This window comes from Thamnophis elegans, chromosome 1, assembly GCF_009769535.1.
Source record: "Thamnophis elegans isolate rThaEle1 chromosome 1, rThaEle1.pri, whole genome shotgun sequence".
In the NCBI taxonomy this organism is placed as follows: Eukaryota; Metazoa; Chordata; class Lepidosauria; order Squamata; family Colubridae; genus Thamnophis; species Thamnophis elegans.
In genome coordinates, this window is record NC_045541.1 from 176475090 (window position 1) to 176493513 (window position 18424).

Sequence of the window (18424 nt, forward strand, 5' to 3'; positions counted from 1 at the left end):
TAAACATGCAAAATTTAGTGATTACATAAACAGTGCATTGTCTGGGTACAGTTAATTTTAAAAAATAGTAAAGATAATAATACCAACAATAATTCTGGTAATAATCAGATGATAATAATAATAGTTCTGATAAATGGGGAACTCATCAAATTTGCAGATGACACCAAGTTGGCAAGGAATAGCCAACACTCCAGAAGACACGCTTAAGATACAGAAGGGTCTTGACAAATTTGAACATTGGGCACTATCTAACAAAATGAAATTCAATGGTGAAAAGAGTAAGGTTCTGCGTTTAGGCAACAAAAATGAAATGCACAGGTACAGTATAGGTGGTACCTTGCTCAACAGTAGTAACTGTGAGAGGGATCTTGGAGTCCTAGTGGACAACCATTTAAATAGGAGCCAGCCGTGTGCAGCAGCTGCCAAAAAAGCCAACACAGTTCTAGGCTGCATAAACAGAGGGATAGAATCAAGATCACGTGAAGGGTTAATACCACTTTATAAGGCCTTGGTAAGGCCACACTTGGAATACGGCATCCAGTTTTGGTCTCCACGATGTAGAAAAGATGTGGAGACTCTAGAAAGAGTACAGAGAAGAGCAACAAAGATGATTAGGGGACTGGAGACTAAAACATATGAAGAACGATTGTAGGAACGGGGTGTGTCTAGTTTAATGAAAAGAAGGACTAGGGAAGACATGATAGAAGTCTTCCAATATCTCAGGGGTTGCCACATAGAAGAGGGAGTCAAACTATTCTCCAAGGCACCTGAGGGTAGAACAAGAAGCAATGGGTGGAAACTAATCAAGGAGAGAAGCAACCTAGAAATAAGGAGAAATTTCCTGACAGTGAGAACAATTAATCCGTGGAACAGAAGTTGCCTCCAGAAGTTGTGAATGCCCCAACACTGGAAGTCTTTAAGAAGATGTTGGATAGCCATTTGTCTGAAACGGTATAGGGTTTCCTGCCTAGACGGGGTTGGACTAGAAGACCTCCAAGGTCCCTTCCAACTGCTATTGTATTGTATTGTATTGTATAGTTGCTTGTCTGTTTTGATGAACCTTCCCTATCTAATTAATCATTTGGATTTCTAACTTCTGTTTCTGTTAGTTAGCCATTGATAAAACAAAACCCATGTTAAAAAGGATTCCCTTTCATCTTTCTCCTTGATTTTAAGTCTCATCAACCCAATTTTTGACTCTGCATAGCCTTGTCTTTTTTAAAAAAAACAAAAAATCTCTTTTTCTGATTGTTGAATGAAGGAGCAGATCGCCAAGGATCTACTTTCTGGAGAAGAGGAGGAGGAGACGCAGTCTTCGGCAGATGACCTGACGCCTTCGGTCACTTCTCATGATGCATCAGACCTTTTCCCCAATCAGAGCGGCTGTAAGTTTGATTAAGAGCATCTCTTAGACCTCCGGAGGTGGGCAAACGGAAAGATGGAGCAGTTCAGCTCTTTGTGGTACGTCAGGCTGCAGATTGGCAGCTGCAGCACCACGACAAAGAGATTTTGTATTTGTATTTGTATTTTATTATTTGTATGCCGCCCTTCTCCGGGAGGACTCAGGGCGGCGAACAATTCAAGGGGGAAAAGAAGGGGAACATAAAAAGACAAAATACAAATAATAAAAGTAGACAACAGTCGCACAACCATACATGTCGAGAGGGGAGGGAACTCATCACCCCCAGGCCTGTTGGCAAAGCCAGGTTTTGACGGCTTTTCGGAAGGCCTGGAGAGAGGTGAGGGTCCGAATCCCTGCAGGGAGTTCATTCCAGAGGGCCGGAGCTGCCACAGAGAAGGCCCTCCCCCGGGTAATAGCCAGGTGGCATTGGCTGGTAGACGGAACCCGGAGGAGGCTGACCCTGTGAGATCTAATGGGTCTGTGGGAGGTAATTGGCAGCCAGCACACTTCTTCACACAGGCCATCCTTGATTTACAGCCATTCGTTTAGCGACTGTTCGAAGTCAGAGCAAGCCCTGCAAAAAAAAAAAAGTGATTGACAACCGGTCATCACATTTACATCCCTTGCAGCATCCCCATGGCCATGTGATCGAAATTTGGGTGCTGGCAACCAGTGTGTATTTATGATAGTTATCCCCAAAGGTGCTTTTTCAGGAGGCTTCTGGACGTCCTTGTTTTTTTCTTTTGAAGAGGTTTCCCTTCTCATCCAAGAAGCGTCTTCAGCTCTGACTGGATGGTGGGGAATGGAAGGGTTTATACTCCTTTCAGACAGCTGGTCATTTGCATCCTTTTTAAAAGAGCCACTTGGAGGTTTATCGGTGTCCTCAGGGTCATCCGAGTGGCGCAAATGGTTACGAAGCCTTCTTGACTGCAGGATGTTTTCTGCCCTGTGTCCCTTCCCGGTTGAAGTCAGGCGCAGGCTTGTTGAGGATGAGCCTGTGTTGGCTGCATCTCAAACTGAAGCGCAAATGGTGCCTGAATCCTGCAATTTTTCTGGAAACCCGTTAATACCTCCTCACCATTTGAAGGGTGTTCACCCCAAAGTGCATGGGCTTAGCACCTTTGGGACAACCTGGAGGATTTTAAGAAGAGACTAGACAGTCCCTTGTCTGAAATGATATAGGTCTGTGATGGCGAACCTATGGCACACGTGTCACAGGTGGCACGCGGAGCCATTTGTCAGGGCACACAAGGTGTTGCCCTGTCAGCTGGCCAGCATGCATGCATGCGCGTGCTGGCCAGCTGACTTTGGCCTTCTTTTGAGGCCACTTTTTGCCCTCTGGAGATTTCCTTGAAAAACCGGCCCTACGGGCGAGCCAGAAGTTCAGGAACGGACTTCCGGTTTGCTCATAGGGCCAGTTTTAGCCCTCTGGAGCCTTCTGAAGGCCGCTGAAGGCTCCGGAGGACAAAAAACGGCCCTACGGACAAACCTGTTTGCTCGTAGGGTCATTTTATTCCCCCTGGAGCCTTCAGGGAAGCCTGAAGCCTCTGGAGGGCTAAAACTGGCCCTACGAGCAAATAGGAAGTCTGTACAGTTTGCCCGTAGGGCCGGTTTTTCGCACTCCGGAGGCTTCAGAGAAGCGGGGGGGGGGGAGCGCTGGTTGTTTGTGTATGCGCTGGGGTTGTACGCATAGCATTATGGGTATGGTACGCCCGCACACGACCCCCCCCCCCTGCACTCCCCACGCTTTTGGCACACAAGCCAAAAAAAGGTTTGCCATCACTGATATAGGTTGAATTGAATTGAATTGAATTTATTGCAGTTATATGCCGCCCTTTTCCCCAAGGGGACTCAGGGCGGCTCACAATCCAAGTCAAGGGAAGGGGGTACAGATAAGGAATAAAAAAAGAAGAACAGAACAATACACAATTTAAAAGCACACAACAACCATACCATTTGAGGGGGGGGGGGCAAAAGCTGTTTAGCCCCAGGCCTGTCGGAACAGCCAGGTTTTAAGGGCTTTGCGGAAGGCCTGGAGGGTGGTGAGGGTTCGAATCTCCACGGGGAGCTCGTTCCAGAGGGTCGGAGCAGCCACAGAGAAGGCTCTCCTCCGGGTAGTCGCCAGTCGGCATTGGCCGGCAGATGGAATTCGGAGGAGGCCTAATCTGTGGGATCTGATCGGTCTATTGGAGGTAATTGGCAGGTTCTCCTGCTTGAGTAGGGGGCTGGACTGGAAGACCTCCAAGGCGCCTTCCAGCTTCTATTCTATTCTATTTCCTATTCCTATTCCCATTCCCTAGTCTAGTCTAGTCTATTTCCTATTCTATGCTATGCTATTCCCTATTGCTATTGCTATTCCTATCCCCAGTCCATTCAATTTCCTATTCCATTCTATCCCTGAACTGGATGACTGAGAATTTCCATAGACCTTTATGACGGTTTCAGGATCCCAGGGGACACGTGATCCACTATTTGCAACTTTCCCTGCTGGCTTCCTTCAAGCAAAGTCAGTGGGAGAAGTTGGATTAGCTTAATGATTCACTTGTGATTCACTTCACAACTGCAGTAATTCAGTAAGTTGTTGTGGCGTAACTGGGTTAAGGTCATAAAATTGGTCATAAAATCAGCTTTGCTTTGCTTAGCAACAGAAATTTTGTGGTTCGTAGGTCGGGGACTACCCATACTGGCCTTATTCATACAACCTACCTAACAGGCTCAAAGGTTGTTCCAGTTGTCCTCGACTTACAACAGTTCATTTAGTGACCGTTCAAAGTTGTAACATCCCCATGGTCACATGAGCAAAATTCAGAGGCTTGGCAACTGCCTCGTATTTATGACGGTTACAGTATCCCGGGGTCGGGTGATCACCCTTTGCGACCTTCTAACAAGCAAAGTGAAGCCAGATTCACTTAACAACCAGGTTACTCACTTATCAACTGCAGTGATTCACTTAACAATTGTGGCAAGATAAGTTGCAAAACTGTCTCAACAACAGAAAGACATTCCAAAGATCTTCTCTGATCTTCTTCATCCATCTTACTCAGTGTCTTGTTCTTTTTGTTTCCTTCATTCAAGTCTCACTGCTGTATTTTTCTAACCCACCCAATATCTAAGTGGCTGCCACAAAGAAGAGGAAGACAACCTATTTTCTAAAGCAGGGATCTCCAACCTTTTGGACCTCAGGGACCACTAAATTCATAATTTTAAATCCCGCGAACCACTATTATGATCTGCCTAATGATAAGGCCACACTTGGAATACGGCATCCAGTTTTGGTCGCCACGATGTAGAAAAGATGTGGAGACTCTAGAAAGACTGCAGAGAAGAGCAACAAAGATGATTAGGGGACTGGAGACTAAAACATATGAAGAACGGTTGCAGGAACTGGGTATGTCTAATTTGATCAAAAGAAGGACTAGGGGAGACATGATAGCAGTCTTCCAATATCTCAGGGGCTGCCACAAAGAAGAGGGAGTCAAACTATTCTCCAAAGCGCCTGAGGGCAGGACAAGAAGCAATGGGTGGAAACTAATCAAGGAGAGAAGCAACTTAGAACTGAGGAGAAATTTCCCCACAGTGAGAACAATTAATCAGTGGAACAAAAATTGCCTCCAGAAGTTGTAAATGCCCCAACACTGGAAGTCTTTAAGAAGAGGTTGGATAGCCATTTGTCTGAAATGGTATAAGGTTTCTTGGCTAGGCAGGGGGTTGGACTAGAAGACCTCCAAGGTCCTTTCCAACTCTGCTATTGTATTGTATTGTATTGTATTGTATTGTATGACTGGCTGGGTGAGTGTGGCTAGATGGTCATATGACTGGGTAGGCGTGGCCAACTCAATGTCACTCAGTTGAGGGGCACCTCATCAGCCTCAACTCACCCCTCCCCTCCTACCCACTCCTTGCCTGCCTGCCCATGCTCTTTAAGGCCCCAACAGGAAGCAGTTGCTGGAGCTAAGCAGCCCCTATGAGAAAGAGTTGGCAAAACAGCTCACTTCAAATTGGATCTGGCCGAGAAGGAGGTTCAACAGAAGCTCCTGAGGACTAGGAGCACAGGCTTTCCAAGCAGAAGGAAAACCTGCGGGAGTACAAGGCCAGGTACCGGCGCCTGGAGGCTCAGCAGGCTGAGATGGTCAGCCAGTTCCAGGCCATGATGCAGTCCCACTGGAACGAGGCCCTCCAGCTCTTTGCCACCAGCAATGCTTCCCTCCAGCCTTCGCCCAAAGCCCCCCACCAGGAGGTTGAAGCAGACCCCAAGTCGGAATTTCTGCCCCCCTCTGCCCCGCACAAAAAGACCCCGAAGGGGGAGACTCTCTGCAGCAACACAAGCGTTCATTGCACATATTCTGCCCAGAGACCGTAGTTTGAGGAGCCCTGATTTAGTGCAATATAAAAAAATGCAAATAGTTTTTCTGCAGAACACCAAAATTTTCTCACGGACCATCAGTGGTCCATGGACCGCCAGTTGGTGACTGCTGCCCCAGAGGGCCTGAAGAAGCAATGGATGGAATCTAATGAAGGAGAGAAGCAACCTAGGATACAGGAGAAACAACTACTCAGTGGATGGGCTTGCCTCCAGAGGTTGTGGAAATCTCCAACACTGGAGATTTTTAAGAAGAGATTGGACAGCCTTTTGTCTAAAATGGTACAGACTCTCCTTCCTGAGCTGGTGGTTGGACTAGAAGACCTCCAAAGTCCCTTCCAACTCTCTTTTTCTGTTATCTGTTTGCATCACGTGTCCATAATATGTGAGATTCTGCTTGCTAATTATGTCCTCGGGATAACGGTCAGCCTTTATTTCCTCTTGGCCCAATTGATTGACTCTTCTTGAAGTCCATGGTAACTTAGTAACCCATAATTCAGAGGTGTCAATCTTCTACCTCCTCTAATTCTTTCTTAAATGTCCAGCTTTCGCAGCCACGCTTTGCTCCAAGGGAGACCCATTGCTTTCACTCTTCTGATCCCTGTTGTCATAGAAATATCCTTACCCTTCATGATCTCACTTAAATTGGCCACTTCCATCTTTCCTGGGATTAATCATCTTTACGTCTCCAACATGCCTCCCGTTTCATTTTCTACTTCGGCCCGAGAAAACAAATCTTTCCGCCACTTTTACTTTTTTTTTCCCCCTTCCATTCAGCTGTGATTTTTTTTTTTTAACCTGAAAATTTTATATGTTACCAAGGCGCTTTTTTCAAGAGGCAACTAGACTGCCTGGTTTTTCTTTTAAAGACGTTTCTCTTCTCCTCCAAGAAGCTTCTTCAGCTCTGAGTTGGATGGTGGGGAACGGAAGGGTTTATGCTCCTTGCAGACAGCTGGACATTTGCATGCTTTTTAGAGATCCAATGAGGCCACTTGGAGGCTGGTTTGAAAGAGGGGTCAAAGGGGCCATCTGTGTCAAAATTGAACAGCCCCCCTCTCAACAGAGGGGGAGGGATACGACATTTATATTCAGTTTCCACTCACATGACCCTGAAGACACAGCTAAACCTCCAAGTGGCCTCAACGGTTTTCTAAAAGGATGCAATTGTTAAGTGAATCACTGCAGCTGTTAAGGTTGATCAGTGGAACATCTTGCCTCCAGAAGTTGTGAATGCCCCAACACTGGAAGTCTTTAAGAAGATGTTGGATAGCCATTTACAATACAATAGCAGAGTTGGAAGGGACCTTGGAGGTCTTCTAGTCCAACCCCCTGCCTAGACAGGAAATCCTACACCACTTTAGACAAATGGCTATCCAACAACTTCTTAAAGACTTCCAGTGTTGGGGTATTCACAACTTCTGGAGGCAAGATGTTCCACTGATTAATTGTTCTAACTCTCAGGAAATTTCTCCTCAGTTCTAAATTGCTTCCCTCCTTGATTAATTTCCATCCATTGCTTCTTGTTCTACCCTCAGGTGCCTTGGAGAATAGTTTGACTCCCTCTTCTTTGTGTTTGTCGGAAACGGTACAGGGTTTCCTGCCTAGGCAGGGGGTTGGACTAGAAGACCTCCAAGGTCCCTTCCAACTCTGCTATTGTATTGTAAGGTAGTATTAGATAGATAGGTAGGTAGGTAGGTAGGTAGATAGATAGATAGATAGATAGATAGATAGATAGATAGATAGATAGATAGATAGATAGATAGATAGATAATTTATTTATATGCCGCCCTTTTCCCTGGGGGGACTCAGGGCGGCTCACAATCAAAAGGGAAGGGGGGACAGACTTATACATATAAGACAGTACATGATTAAAACGCAACATTCATACCATTCGGGCGGGTAACAATCTTTAGCCCCAGGCCTGATGGGATAGCCAGATTCTAAGGGCTGTGCGGAAGGACTGGAGGGTGGTGAGGGTACGAAGCTCCACGGGGAGATCGTTCCATTGGGTTGGGGCTACCACCGAGAAGGCTCTCCTCCGCGTGGTGGCCAGTCGGCATTGGCCAGCGGATGGAACTCGGAGGAGGCCTAAACGATGAGATCTAATGGGTCGTATGGAGGTGATCGGCAGTAGGCGGTCTCTCAAGTACCCAGATCCACTACCATGAAGGGCTTTATAGGTGGCAAGAAGCGTATCCGGAGATCGACAGGTAGCCAGCGCAGCTCGCGGAGGATAGGTGTTACGTGGGTGAAACGCGGTGCACCCACGATCGCTCGCGCGGCTGCATTCTGGACTAGCTGAAGTCGCCGAATACTCCTCAAGGGCAGCCCCATGTAGAGCACATTGCAGTACTCCAGCCTAGAGGTCACAAGGGCCCGAGTGACTGTTGTGAGAGCCTCCCGGTTCAGGTAGTAATAGCAATAGCACTTATATACCGCTTCACAGTGCTTTTACAGGTCTCTCTAAACGCTTTACAGAGTCATCCTATTGCCCCCCAACAATCTGGCTCCTCATTTTACCCGCCTCGGAAGGACGGAAAGCTGAGTCAACCTTGAGCCTGGTGAGAGTCGAACTGCCAAATTGCAGGCAACTGACAGTCAGCAGAAGTAGCCTGCAGTGCTGCACTCTAACCACTGCGCCACCACAGCTCTTGTAACACTCTTGTTAAGTAAATCTGTCTCCCCCCCCCATAGAATTTACTTGTCAGAATGGGGCAAAAGGGGATCCCATGACCCCAGCATACGTCAACCGTCATAAATATGAACCAGTTCTCAAGCAGCCGAATTTTGATCGTGTGGCCATGGGGATGCGGCGATGGAGCTAAGTGTGGAAAACGGCCACGAGTCCCTTTTTTCAGCACTGTTGTAACTTTGAATGGTCGCTAAATGAACTGTCGTAAGTTGAGGACTTCCTGTATTTTGAGAGAAAAGGCCTATAATATGGAGGCTTCAAACCAACTGCTCCTATAGACATTTAATGAATGAGGGATAACAGAAGGAAAGTAAACCCAAGATACAAAACATTTACAGCAAGTTTTCTCACCTTTTCTGAATGAGTGTTGGACAACTTTTTCAAGGAATATCCAGCCAGTGGATGGGAATTGTAGTCCAAAACTACAATTTGCAAATTTGGGGTTGAGAAAGCTTTAAAAGTGGGATGCATACTCTTTTTTTTTTTTTATAAAAGAAAAATGATGAACGCTTGGATATATACTTCTTCATCCACCTTTTTATAGTAGTTTTGTTCAATATATGTATATATATAGAATATTCTATATTCTGGGATGTAGCTGAAAATATTACAGCTGCTGCTTACAATTTTGTGTGTGCTGTGTGTGAGGGACACGGTGGCTCAGTGGCTAAGACACTGAGCTTGTCAATCAGAAAGGTCGGCAGTTCGGCGGTTCGAATCCCTAGCGCCGCGTAACAGAGTGAGCTCCCGTTAATTGTCCCAGCTTCTGCCAACCTAGCAGTTCGAAAGCACGTAAAAAATGCGAGTAGAAAAATAGGGACCACCTTTGGTGGGAAGGTAACAGCGTTCCGTGCGCCTTCGGCGTTTAGTCATGCCAGCCACATGACCACGGAGACGTCTTTGGACAGTGCTGGCCCTTCGGCTTTGTAACGGAGATGAGCACCGCCCCCTAGAGTCCGGAATGACTAGCACATATGCGCGAGGGGAACCTTGACCTTTATGTTGTGTGTGTTTGTGTGTTAGAAGCAGCCCATTTCCTTCATAGACCAACTCTTGTGTGCCATCTGCAAGGAGAATATTAAAACATAAAAACTGTATACGAATATAGTTAGCTATAGTATAGCTACAAACTGCTACAGAATCAATGGCGAAAGTATTGGAAGAAACATCAAGTTACAATCTGACTAAATCAAGATTAAAAAAAAAAAACCAGAGATAATATCTACGCAAAGAGAGTCGATATTTGTGACTTCATTGGTCGACAAAATAATTATCCAATTGGACTCCAAATTGTCCTAAACCGCTTTAGAACAGTTGTTAAGTGTCCTCTGCTTGTTCTCTGCTTCGTTATTGACAAAACCAAATGGGGGAGCTCAGGGCTGAAGTGTGAGGTCCCTTGTTGGTCTCTGAGCTTGGTTGTTTCCTTGCAAACGTCTCATAACCCAACTAGGTAATATAATCCGTGCTACAAGGCGGTAGGATTCGGTCTCAACTCCCATGCTCTCAGCAAACCCCCATTCGCTTCTAGTATCGATGATGTTGCCTAGTTTGGGTCATGAAACATCTGCAAAAAAAAAAAAAAAAGCAGCCAAGCTCAGAGACCACCAAGGACTACCCCACCCACCCCCCAAAAAAACAATTTTCTCAATTAAAAGCGGAAAGAGGTCATTTTTGTCTTTTCTTCCCCCCCCCCCCCCAAGCTAATTTTGTGGCAGATGGAGAAAAGGCTCCTTGTTCTTCGCCTTGTGCTTCCTTCTCAGCTGAAGACTCCGAAGAAGATTCCATCGCTCCTAATGACTGCAAGAAGGTAAGGGCTTTGGCATCCCATAATTGCCACCCCTCATTAGCACAGGGGGCCTGAGTGGTGTGTGGTGGCCTAGAGGTGGAGCTCTCGCCTCACAATCAGGATGCAGTGAGTGTCAGGGTTCCAAATAGCATCCAAAATTAAATCAGAGTCCAAGGCAAAGGATTGCTCTAAGTTCCAATTGATTAAGAGAGCCATGTTGGCACATCTGGGAAAACCCGAATCTGAAAGCTTCCCGGTTTTCCCCACCCAGTTGAAAGCAATAGCAATAGCAATAGCAGTTAGACTTATATACCGCTTCATAGGGCTTTCAGCCCTCTCTAAGCGGTTTACAGAGTCGGCATATTGCCCCCACAGTCTGGGTCCTCATTTCACCCACCTCGGAAGGATGGAAGGCTGAGTCAACCTTGAGCCGGTGAGATTAGAACCGCTGAACTGCAGATAACAGTCAGCTGAAGTAGCCTGCAGTACTGTACCCTAACCACTGCGCCACCTCGGCTCTTGAAAGTTCAAGATCTTGCTCCCACACCCACAAATCCATCCCATGGTCCAATCTCCCATTGCCATGCTGGCAGTTCCACCCATCCAATTCCGGTGAGGTGCAAAGACAAAGGATGACCTTGGCTTTCTGGAAAGAATTTTGTTATGGCTACATAGCATCTAACTCCGTACAATCCCTCCTCCCATTTTCCCATACTAGAAAAATGCATACTAGAATAATAGAAAGTGTGGCAGGCCAAAGAACCTCGGCAGAGGGGGGGGGGCAGTTCAACGTCACTTGTGTCGGGGGTGCCTATGATGGCCTGAGTGCTCTGCCAGCGAAAACGGAGCTCGGGAGGGCTGCACGCGGCCCTCGGGAAGCTCCATTTTCACTTGCAGAGGCACTGCGGGCCAGTCCTTTGCTGTTTTCAGGGTGGCCCCATGGGCCAGATCTAAGCACCCATCCAGTTCAGGTAAGGTGTAGACAAAGGATGACCTTGGCTTTCTAGAAAGAATTTTGTTATGGCTACATATCGTCTAACTCCGTACAATCCCCCCTCCCATTTTCCCACCATAGAAAATGCATAGCAGAATAATAGAAAGTGTGGCAGGATCCAAAGATCCAAAAGAAAAGATGGCTGCAGGCCTCACAGTGAGTCAGTGGTGTGTTTCAACCGGTCTACCGACCAGTTTGCTGAGTGCTCACTTTCCCCGAGCCTCCGGGAAGGCGAAAACTGCCTCCCCTGGGCTCCGGAGGCACTCCCGCCTGTTTCCGGTCTTCTGAAAGGCACGTTTTCCCCTCTCCCTGAGCCTCCGCACAGGTCCTGCACTTACCTCGCATCCAAAGCTGGCCACGTGGAGACTCCTGAGAGGGGGGTGGCAGCCAGGGGTGGGATTTGGAGGTTCTCCGAATCAGCCATAACGTTAGCTACAGGTTCTCCCGATCCCAGGCGAACCCATAGCAGCGAACCCATAGCAGCGAACCCAGTGTGAAATATTCAGTTTTTTTACTGCTGGTTCTGTGGGCGTGGCTTGGTGGGCATGGCAGGGGAAGGATACTGCAAAACCTCCATTCCCATCCCACTCTGCGTCCAGCCAGAGGTGGCATTTTCCGGTTCTCTGAACTACTCAAAATTTCTGCTACTGGTTCTCCAGAACCTGCTGGATTTCACCCCTGAGCCCAGCCCTGATTACCTGTACCACCGAAGCTTCTTAGAGATTTCAGTTAAGGAAATAGGTATCCGTTTTGCAGGTGCAATTTATCCCCTCCACCCTCAAAGATGGCGTCCTTCCGCTTATAATATCTACACATTTTACTCCCTTTTAGGAGATCATGGTGGGACCTCAGTACCAGGCCATCATCCCTCTCTTGCACTTGAACAGGCAGGGTGAAAAAGGTGAGCAATATTTCTTGCGCGGAGCCTTGTTGTTTTAGCCTTCGGCGGTGCTGTATGGGTGTCTTTAATCTCTCTTCCTAGACCAAGGGTCGGCAACCTTAAACACTCAAAAGAGCCACAAAGGTCCTAACCAGAAGCCCCCCCAGTTCAATTCTGGAGCCGACCGGATGTCCGGTTCCCCCACCATAGAGTCTCCTCCTAGTGTGGCATCCTTTTTCCTCTACCTGTCCTAACCCAAAGCCCTATCAACTGTGGAGCCGACCGGCGACAGGAAGCCACAGCAAAGGGATGAGCCACCGTTTGCTGAGCCCTGTCCTAGAAGTTAACCTTCAGGGCCAAGAACTGTGCAAATTGGGCTGTCCTTAGACAATACCAGCTGAGGATTTCAAAGTTTTGGAAAAGCTAAGAAATAGCCCCTGGGGGGTGAGGGGGGGGAGTGAAAATTTGCAGTGTTTTTGCAGACAATTAAAAGAACAAGCCTTGTTGCTTGAACACTTTGCCTTCTTCTTTACAAACTTATTTGAGTTTTTAATTGAGGTTCTCGCGTCAGTGTTAAAGTGCTGAACATTGGTCGCACAATTGTCATGTGTGTAACCACTAGGGCGTAGGACTGAGTTTGGTTGAACCAGTTTCCTAGATTCCTTGTAACGGGAATGGAGAAATTGCTTGCTTGCTTGCTTATTTCATTATTTATTTGATTTTTATCCCTCCTTCCTGTTTTCCCCACAACAGTCCTGTGAGATGGGTTGGGCTAAGAGAGAAGGACTGGCCTAAAGTCGCCCAGCGGGCTTTCATGCCTAAAGCAGGACTGAAACTCACCGTCTCCTGGTGATTGGCCCAAAGTCACCCAGTTGGCTTTCATGCCTAAGACGGAACTAGAATTTTAAGTCTTCTGTTCATTAGCTCAAAGTCATCCAGCTGCCTCTCATACCTAAGGCAGGATTAGAACTCACCATCTCCTGGTGATTGGTCCAAAGTCACCTAGCCGTGTTTCATGCCTAAAGCGGGATTAGAACTCACCATCTCCTGTAATTGATTTTCCCTATACCACTGCCACACCCAGTGAAGTTTTTTGTCTGCTTTTTATTTCTCACTTTAATTCTCCCTCCCCCCCTCTTCCTTCCCTTCTTCTTTAAATACCTGCTTCCCTGAATTCAGAATTCTATTTAGGCTCGATTTTAATGATTTATGCATATTTTTTATAATTTCACGTAGTTCTTCAAATTCCCACCTTTCCATAATGTCCAGTTCCAAAGTTACAGTTTTATACAATTCTTATTTCAAAGTTCTGGTCCACCTTAAATTTAGCTAATTCAGCTGCTGTGGAGAAGAGCGACGGGAGCCATCTTGGTCTTTTGTTCTTCTTTAATGCCCAGTTCCAAAATTGCAATTAGTTATACAGATCTTATTTTGAAGTTCTGGTCCACCTTAAATTTAGCTAATTCAACAAGTGTGAAAATGGAAGAGAAGCTGGAGCCATCTTGAACTTTTGCAGAAAAAAAAGAAAAAAACTTTTGTATTTTCCCAGTTCTTGATTTTTTTATTATTTTTCCCTTGCTACTTTCCACCTCTCGTTGGTTACAGTTGCTCAAAATATATTAATTGGAACACACTTGCATACAACCAAACTTGGATATGTTTCTCTTCGGCTCCTGCTTTCCCAAGTTCTGATTTATGGCAGTTGGTTATTTAAAACTTCCCGCACAGGCAAGATTAGGTTATCTGTTGTCAGTGAGAAAAAGTGTTCTTTCTTCCTTGTTGCATTCCACCTCTCATTGATTGGAGTTGCTTAAGATATATTAGTTGGAAGAAATTAGGACGAAGTAATTCCTTCGGAATGTTTGGTTTCTAGTTCAAATCCAAAACCAAATTTAGAGTTTGTATTTGAGTGGGTTTGTCACTTCTCTGCTTTCTCCCTTTTTGTCCGAATTGTTTCGGACAGAAACAATTGGCTTGGGGGAGGGCTAGTGTTTCAACCCTCCATTTTCCCTTTTTTTCTTTCCTTTTGCTAAAATCCAGATCTGTCTATTAATACTATTTGTACTCTCAAGATTCTTTGCCTTTTCCAAGTTTTGATTTATGATTGGGTTAAATGAATTTTCTTACCAGTCTTTCATCTCGCCCCAACACTCCTGTTCAGTTGCTATGGCTGAAGTTGGTTTATCAGACAGGTTCATGTGAGACTCTTCAGAGCTCACATCCCCCACATCTGTCCAGCTGGAGAACTTCCTGTCAAATCTCGACTTTCATGCTTAAAGTGGGACGGAAACTCATAATTTCCTGATTTCTAGGCCAAGACCTTAATCACTAAACTAAACTCTGGGTTTAATCTCTCTCTTTCTCTTTCTCTCCCTCTCTCCGTTTCACTCACTCACTGTTTCTTTCTTCGCCTAGTCTATGAAAACGATGACCAGTTGCTGTGGGACCCAAACATCCTCCCGGAGAGGGAGGTGGAAGAATTCCTCTTCCGAGCCATCAAGAGGAGATGGGATGAAGTCTCCAATGCCAGGCTTCCCGAAGGAGAGATGGTGAAGGATAACGAACAAGTGAGTGCTGTCTGGCTAAGTCTCCCCCATCACGAGGGAGATTGCTGCAAGGAAAACGCTCGTGAGCAGTAGGAAGATTGATTAATGGGTTAATTTTAAAATGCTGATGCCGCCTCAAACCTCCCCTCAAGCAGAGAAGGACACTAGGGCTGTGATGGCGAACCTATGGTACATGTGCCAGAGGTGGCACGCAGAGCCGTGTCAGTGGGCCGTTGCCAGCTGATCTTCTGGTTTCCGGCGCGTGCATGTGGACTGGCCAGCTGGTCTTTGTATACGCTGCAGTGTCAGAATTCGAAAGACCAGCTAGCCAGTGCGCATGTGTACGCTGGAAACCAGAAGAGCAGCTGGCAACGGCACGCATGCCCCCAGAGAGGGCTCTACGGGCAACCTCTGGCATGTGTGCCATAGGTTCTCCATCACAGGCCTAGGGCAGCTGCACTCATGGTCTTTGCCCAGACTGGAAACCTAAAACCAGGTGGCCGGTGCGCATGCTGTTCTTCAAGTTTCTGGTGCTCTGACGCACGCACAGGGACGTGCCGCCGTGAGTTCCGGTTTGGGCACACAGTGCCGAAAAGGTTCGCCATCGCTGTACTAGGGCAACTAAAAAGAAATAGAATAGCCTGCCTTTAAAGGTGTTTCAGCCCTAACAGTGATTCTTAACTTAACATTTGTGCAAAAGACATGCCCAGGTCAGACAAAGCTTTAGCTACTAGATCCGTGATGGCGAACCTATAGCATGTATGATTTTTCACCGTCCCTACAAGACAGTTATGATCCTCAAGGGATCCCCAAGACGGCAGGGATATCGACGGTTCTTCGGAGCCCCTGGAGAATGTGTCGTGTCACTGCAATGCTGGCCACGCCCCTCGGCATGCATCGTTTTTACGGCCAGCTGATTTTTCAGATCATGCCACGCATGCACGGGGGGTGGGGCGCATGTGGGGGATGTACATGCACAGGCAAGGGGATGCAGCGCCCCCCCCCCGCCTCCCCGGGCCCATTTTTGCTCCCAGGAGACTGCAGAGAGGCCTACTAGGCCCAAAATGGGGCATGGCGGGGTCACGCACATATGTGCAGGATTCGAGGGTCACTCAGGTGGTCACATGTCCATGCACAGGGGGGGGTGGGGTACACAGGGGGGCGCACGCGCATTGCATTATGGGTGCACTTTTGGCACACGTCAACAAAAAGGTTAGTCATCCCTGTACTAGATGCTAAAGTTGGCAGGTGCTTGACTGAGGAAGATGTTACCTAGTTGGGGGGTGCGGGGGAAGACAGCCAGCTCAGAGAGCACCAAGGACTGCACAGATTAACCCTGAGCTACAGATATTATCTTCTCTTGGAGAAGAAGGATGTTTCTAAGCCCTGCTAAGATGTCAAGGTCTTTGACAACGAATATCTCGATGCCAATGGAGGGATCCTTGGTGCTCTCTGAGCTTGGTTGGTTTCGTGCAGATGTTTTATTACCCAAAGATGTCACTGCTAGAAGGGAACAGGAGGTGGAGGTGGAGAAGGAGGTGGAGGACATGGAGGAGGAGGAGAAGTGGAGCAGGAGGAGAGATATGGAGGAGGTGGAGAAGGAGGACATGGAGGAGAATAGACAGAGGACATGGAGAGGAGGAGGAGGTGGTGGTGGAGAAGCAGGACATGGAGGAGGAGGAGAAGTGGAGCAGGAGGAGGACATGGAGGAGGTGGAGGAGGTGGAGAAAGAGGAAATGGACATGGAGAGGAGGAGGTGGTGATAGAGAAGGAGGACGTGGTGAAAGAGGAGGACATGGAGAGGAGGAGGTGGTGAAGAAGGAGGACATGGAGGAAGACATGGAGAGCAGGAGGTGGTGGTGGAAAAGAAGGACATGGAGGAGCAGGAGAAGTGGAACAGGAGGAGAGTTATGGAAGAGGTGGAGAAGGAGGTGGAGAAGGAGGACATGGACATGGAGAGGAGGAGGTGGTAGAGAAGGAGGACATGGAGGAGAATAGATAGAGGACATGGAGGAAGACATGGAGAGGATGAGGAGGTGGTGGTGGAGAAGCAGGACATGGAGGCGGAGGAGGAGAAGTGGAGCAGGAGGAGGACATGGAGGAGGTGGAGAAGGGGGACAGGGACATTGAGAGGAGGAGGAGGGGGTAGAGAAGAAGGACGTGGTGGAGGAGGAGGACAAGGAGAGGAGGAGGTGGTGGAGAAGGAGGACATGGAGGAGAACAGGTGGAGGACATGGAGGAAGACATGGAGAGGAGGAGGTGGTGGTGGAGAAGCAGGACATGGGTGCAGAACATAGAGGAGGAGGTTGAGCAGGAGAGGAAGATGAGGACATGGAAGAAAATGACTGTGTGGTCCTTGAGGGCCCCTTAACGTGGTTGTTTTCTTGCATACGTTTCTTCATAATGTGCTGCAGTTGAGCTGAGTCCCTTCTTAGCCATTGTTATCCCATAGGTTTTTTTGCACGGTGATAGACAATGACAAGGTCTTGCTCCTTCTTCCCATCCCCTTCCCTGCTCAGGTTCTTGTTTCTCAGCAGCCTCTTACTTGTCCTCGTAGCCAAAGCTGCTTTTCTGATCATCCCGCCTCCCTGTGCGATTGTGTCCCCCACAGGCCCTCTACGAATTGGTGAAGTGTAACTTCAATGCAGAAGAAGCTTTGCGGCGACTCCGGTTCAATGTGAAGGTCATTCGAGGTGAGACAGAAGGCAGTTCTTCTATCTTCCTCTTCTTTCTATCTTTCTATTGTTTGTGTTCTGACCTAGGCTCCCCAAAAGCACAAAGCCGACTCCTTGTCCCGGTAAAACCTCTTTTATTTAGGTTAAAGGGAATTCCTCTCCAGCAAAGTCCCAGCCAGGAGTCTTTCGAGAGATTTCACAACTACAGAGCTTTTTCAGGCTTGGAGAGCTGCCCAACCGATATCTTCCAAACGCCACTCTGTAGCAGATAATGCTTGGCAAGAAGTCAGGAACGTTCCTCGACTTACGACCACAGTTGAGCCCAACATTTCTGTTGCTAAAGTGAGACATTTGTTAAGTGAGCTTTGGCCCGTTTTCCGACCTTTCTCGCTAGCGTGGTCAAGCGAATCGCTTGCAGCTGTTAAGTGAGTCGCACGGTGGTGAAGTGAATCTCATTTCCCCGTGGTCTTTGCTGGTCAGAAGGTCGCAAAAGGGGATCACCTGACCCCAGGACACTGCAACTGTCATAAATATGAGTCAGTTGCCAAGTGTCTGAATTTTGATCATGTCGCTACTGTATAGGGATGCTGCAATGGCTGTTAAGTGTGAAAAAAACCCGACATAAGTCACTTTTTTTCTGTTGTAAAAAGGTTTCATTTTTATTTTTTAACATGCATACAATCCAAAGTATACCATTATATCTTAACAAACATTTTTTAAAAAAATATTCCATATTATATCAATTCCTCTTTTACCATCAAGCCTCATCAACTTTCATTTGCTCTTCTGCTTTCCACATACCATATTATAGTCTGTTTCATCTTCAACCTTTCTTCTCTCCCTCTCTTCTCCTCCTCCCTACCCCTTTTCTTCCCTCTTCTCTACTTCTCCTTGTTCTCTCCCTCTCCTCTCCCCTCTTTCCACATCTTCCCTCTCTCCTTCTCTTTTCCTCCCTTCTGCTTCCCTCTTTCCTGTCTCCTTTCTCTCTTTCCCTCTCTTTTTCTCCCTTCCATTCTCTAATTTGCACGGTGTATTTCAGCATCTGAGCAAGCTCCATTTAATATTAGTGGCATTAATAATTATATTCCA

General features: G+C 47.2%; 1 protein-coding gene across 2 annotated transcripts in view; it reads left to right on the forward strand.

Annotated features, from left to right (window-relative positions):
• Positions 1 to 18424, forward strand: part of MIER2 (MIER family member 2) — a 74441-nt gene that overhangs the window by 37634 nt on the left and 18383 nt on the right. For both annotated transcript variants that reach the window (XM_032224966.1, XM_032225050.1), the window contains exons 5-9: positions 1262 to 1385; positions 10155 to 10261; positions 12066 to 12135; positions 14530 to 14681; positions 17272 to 17353. In XM_032224966.1, coding sequence (XP_032080857.1) covers positions 1262 to 1385; positions 10155 to 10261; positions 12066 to 12135; positions 14530 to 14681; positions 17272 to 17353 — 535 coding nt within the window. The remainder of the gene's footprint in view (positions 1 to 1261; positions 1386 to 10154; positions 10262 to 12065; positions 12136 to 14529; positions 14682 to 17271; positions 17354 to 18424) is intronic.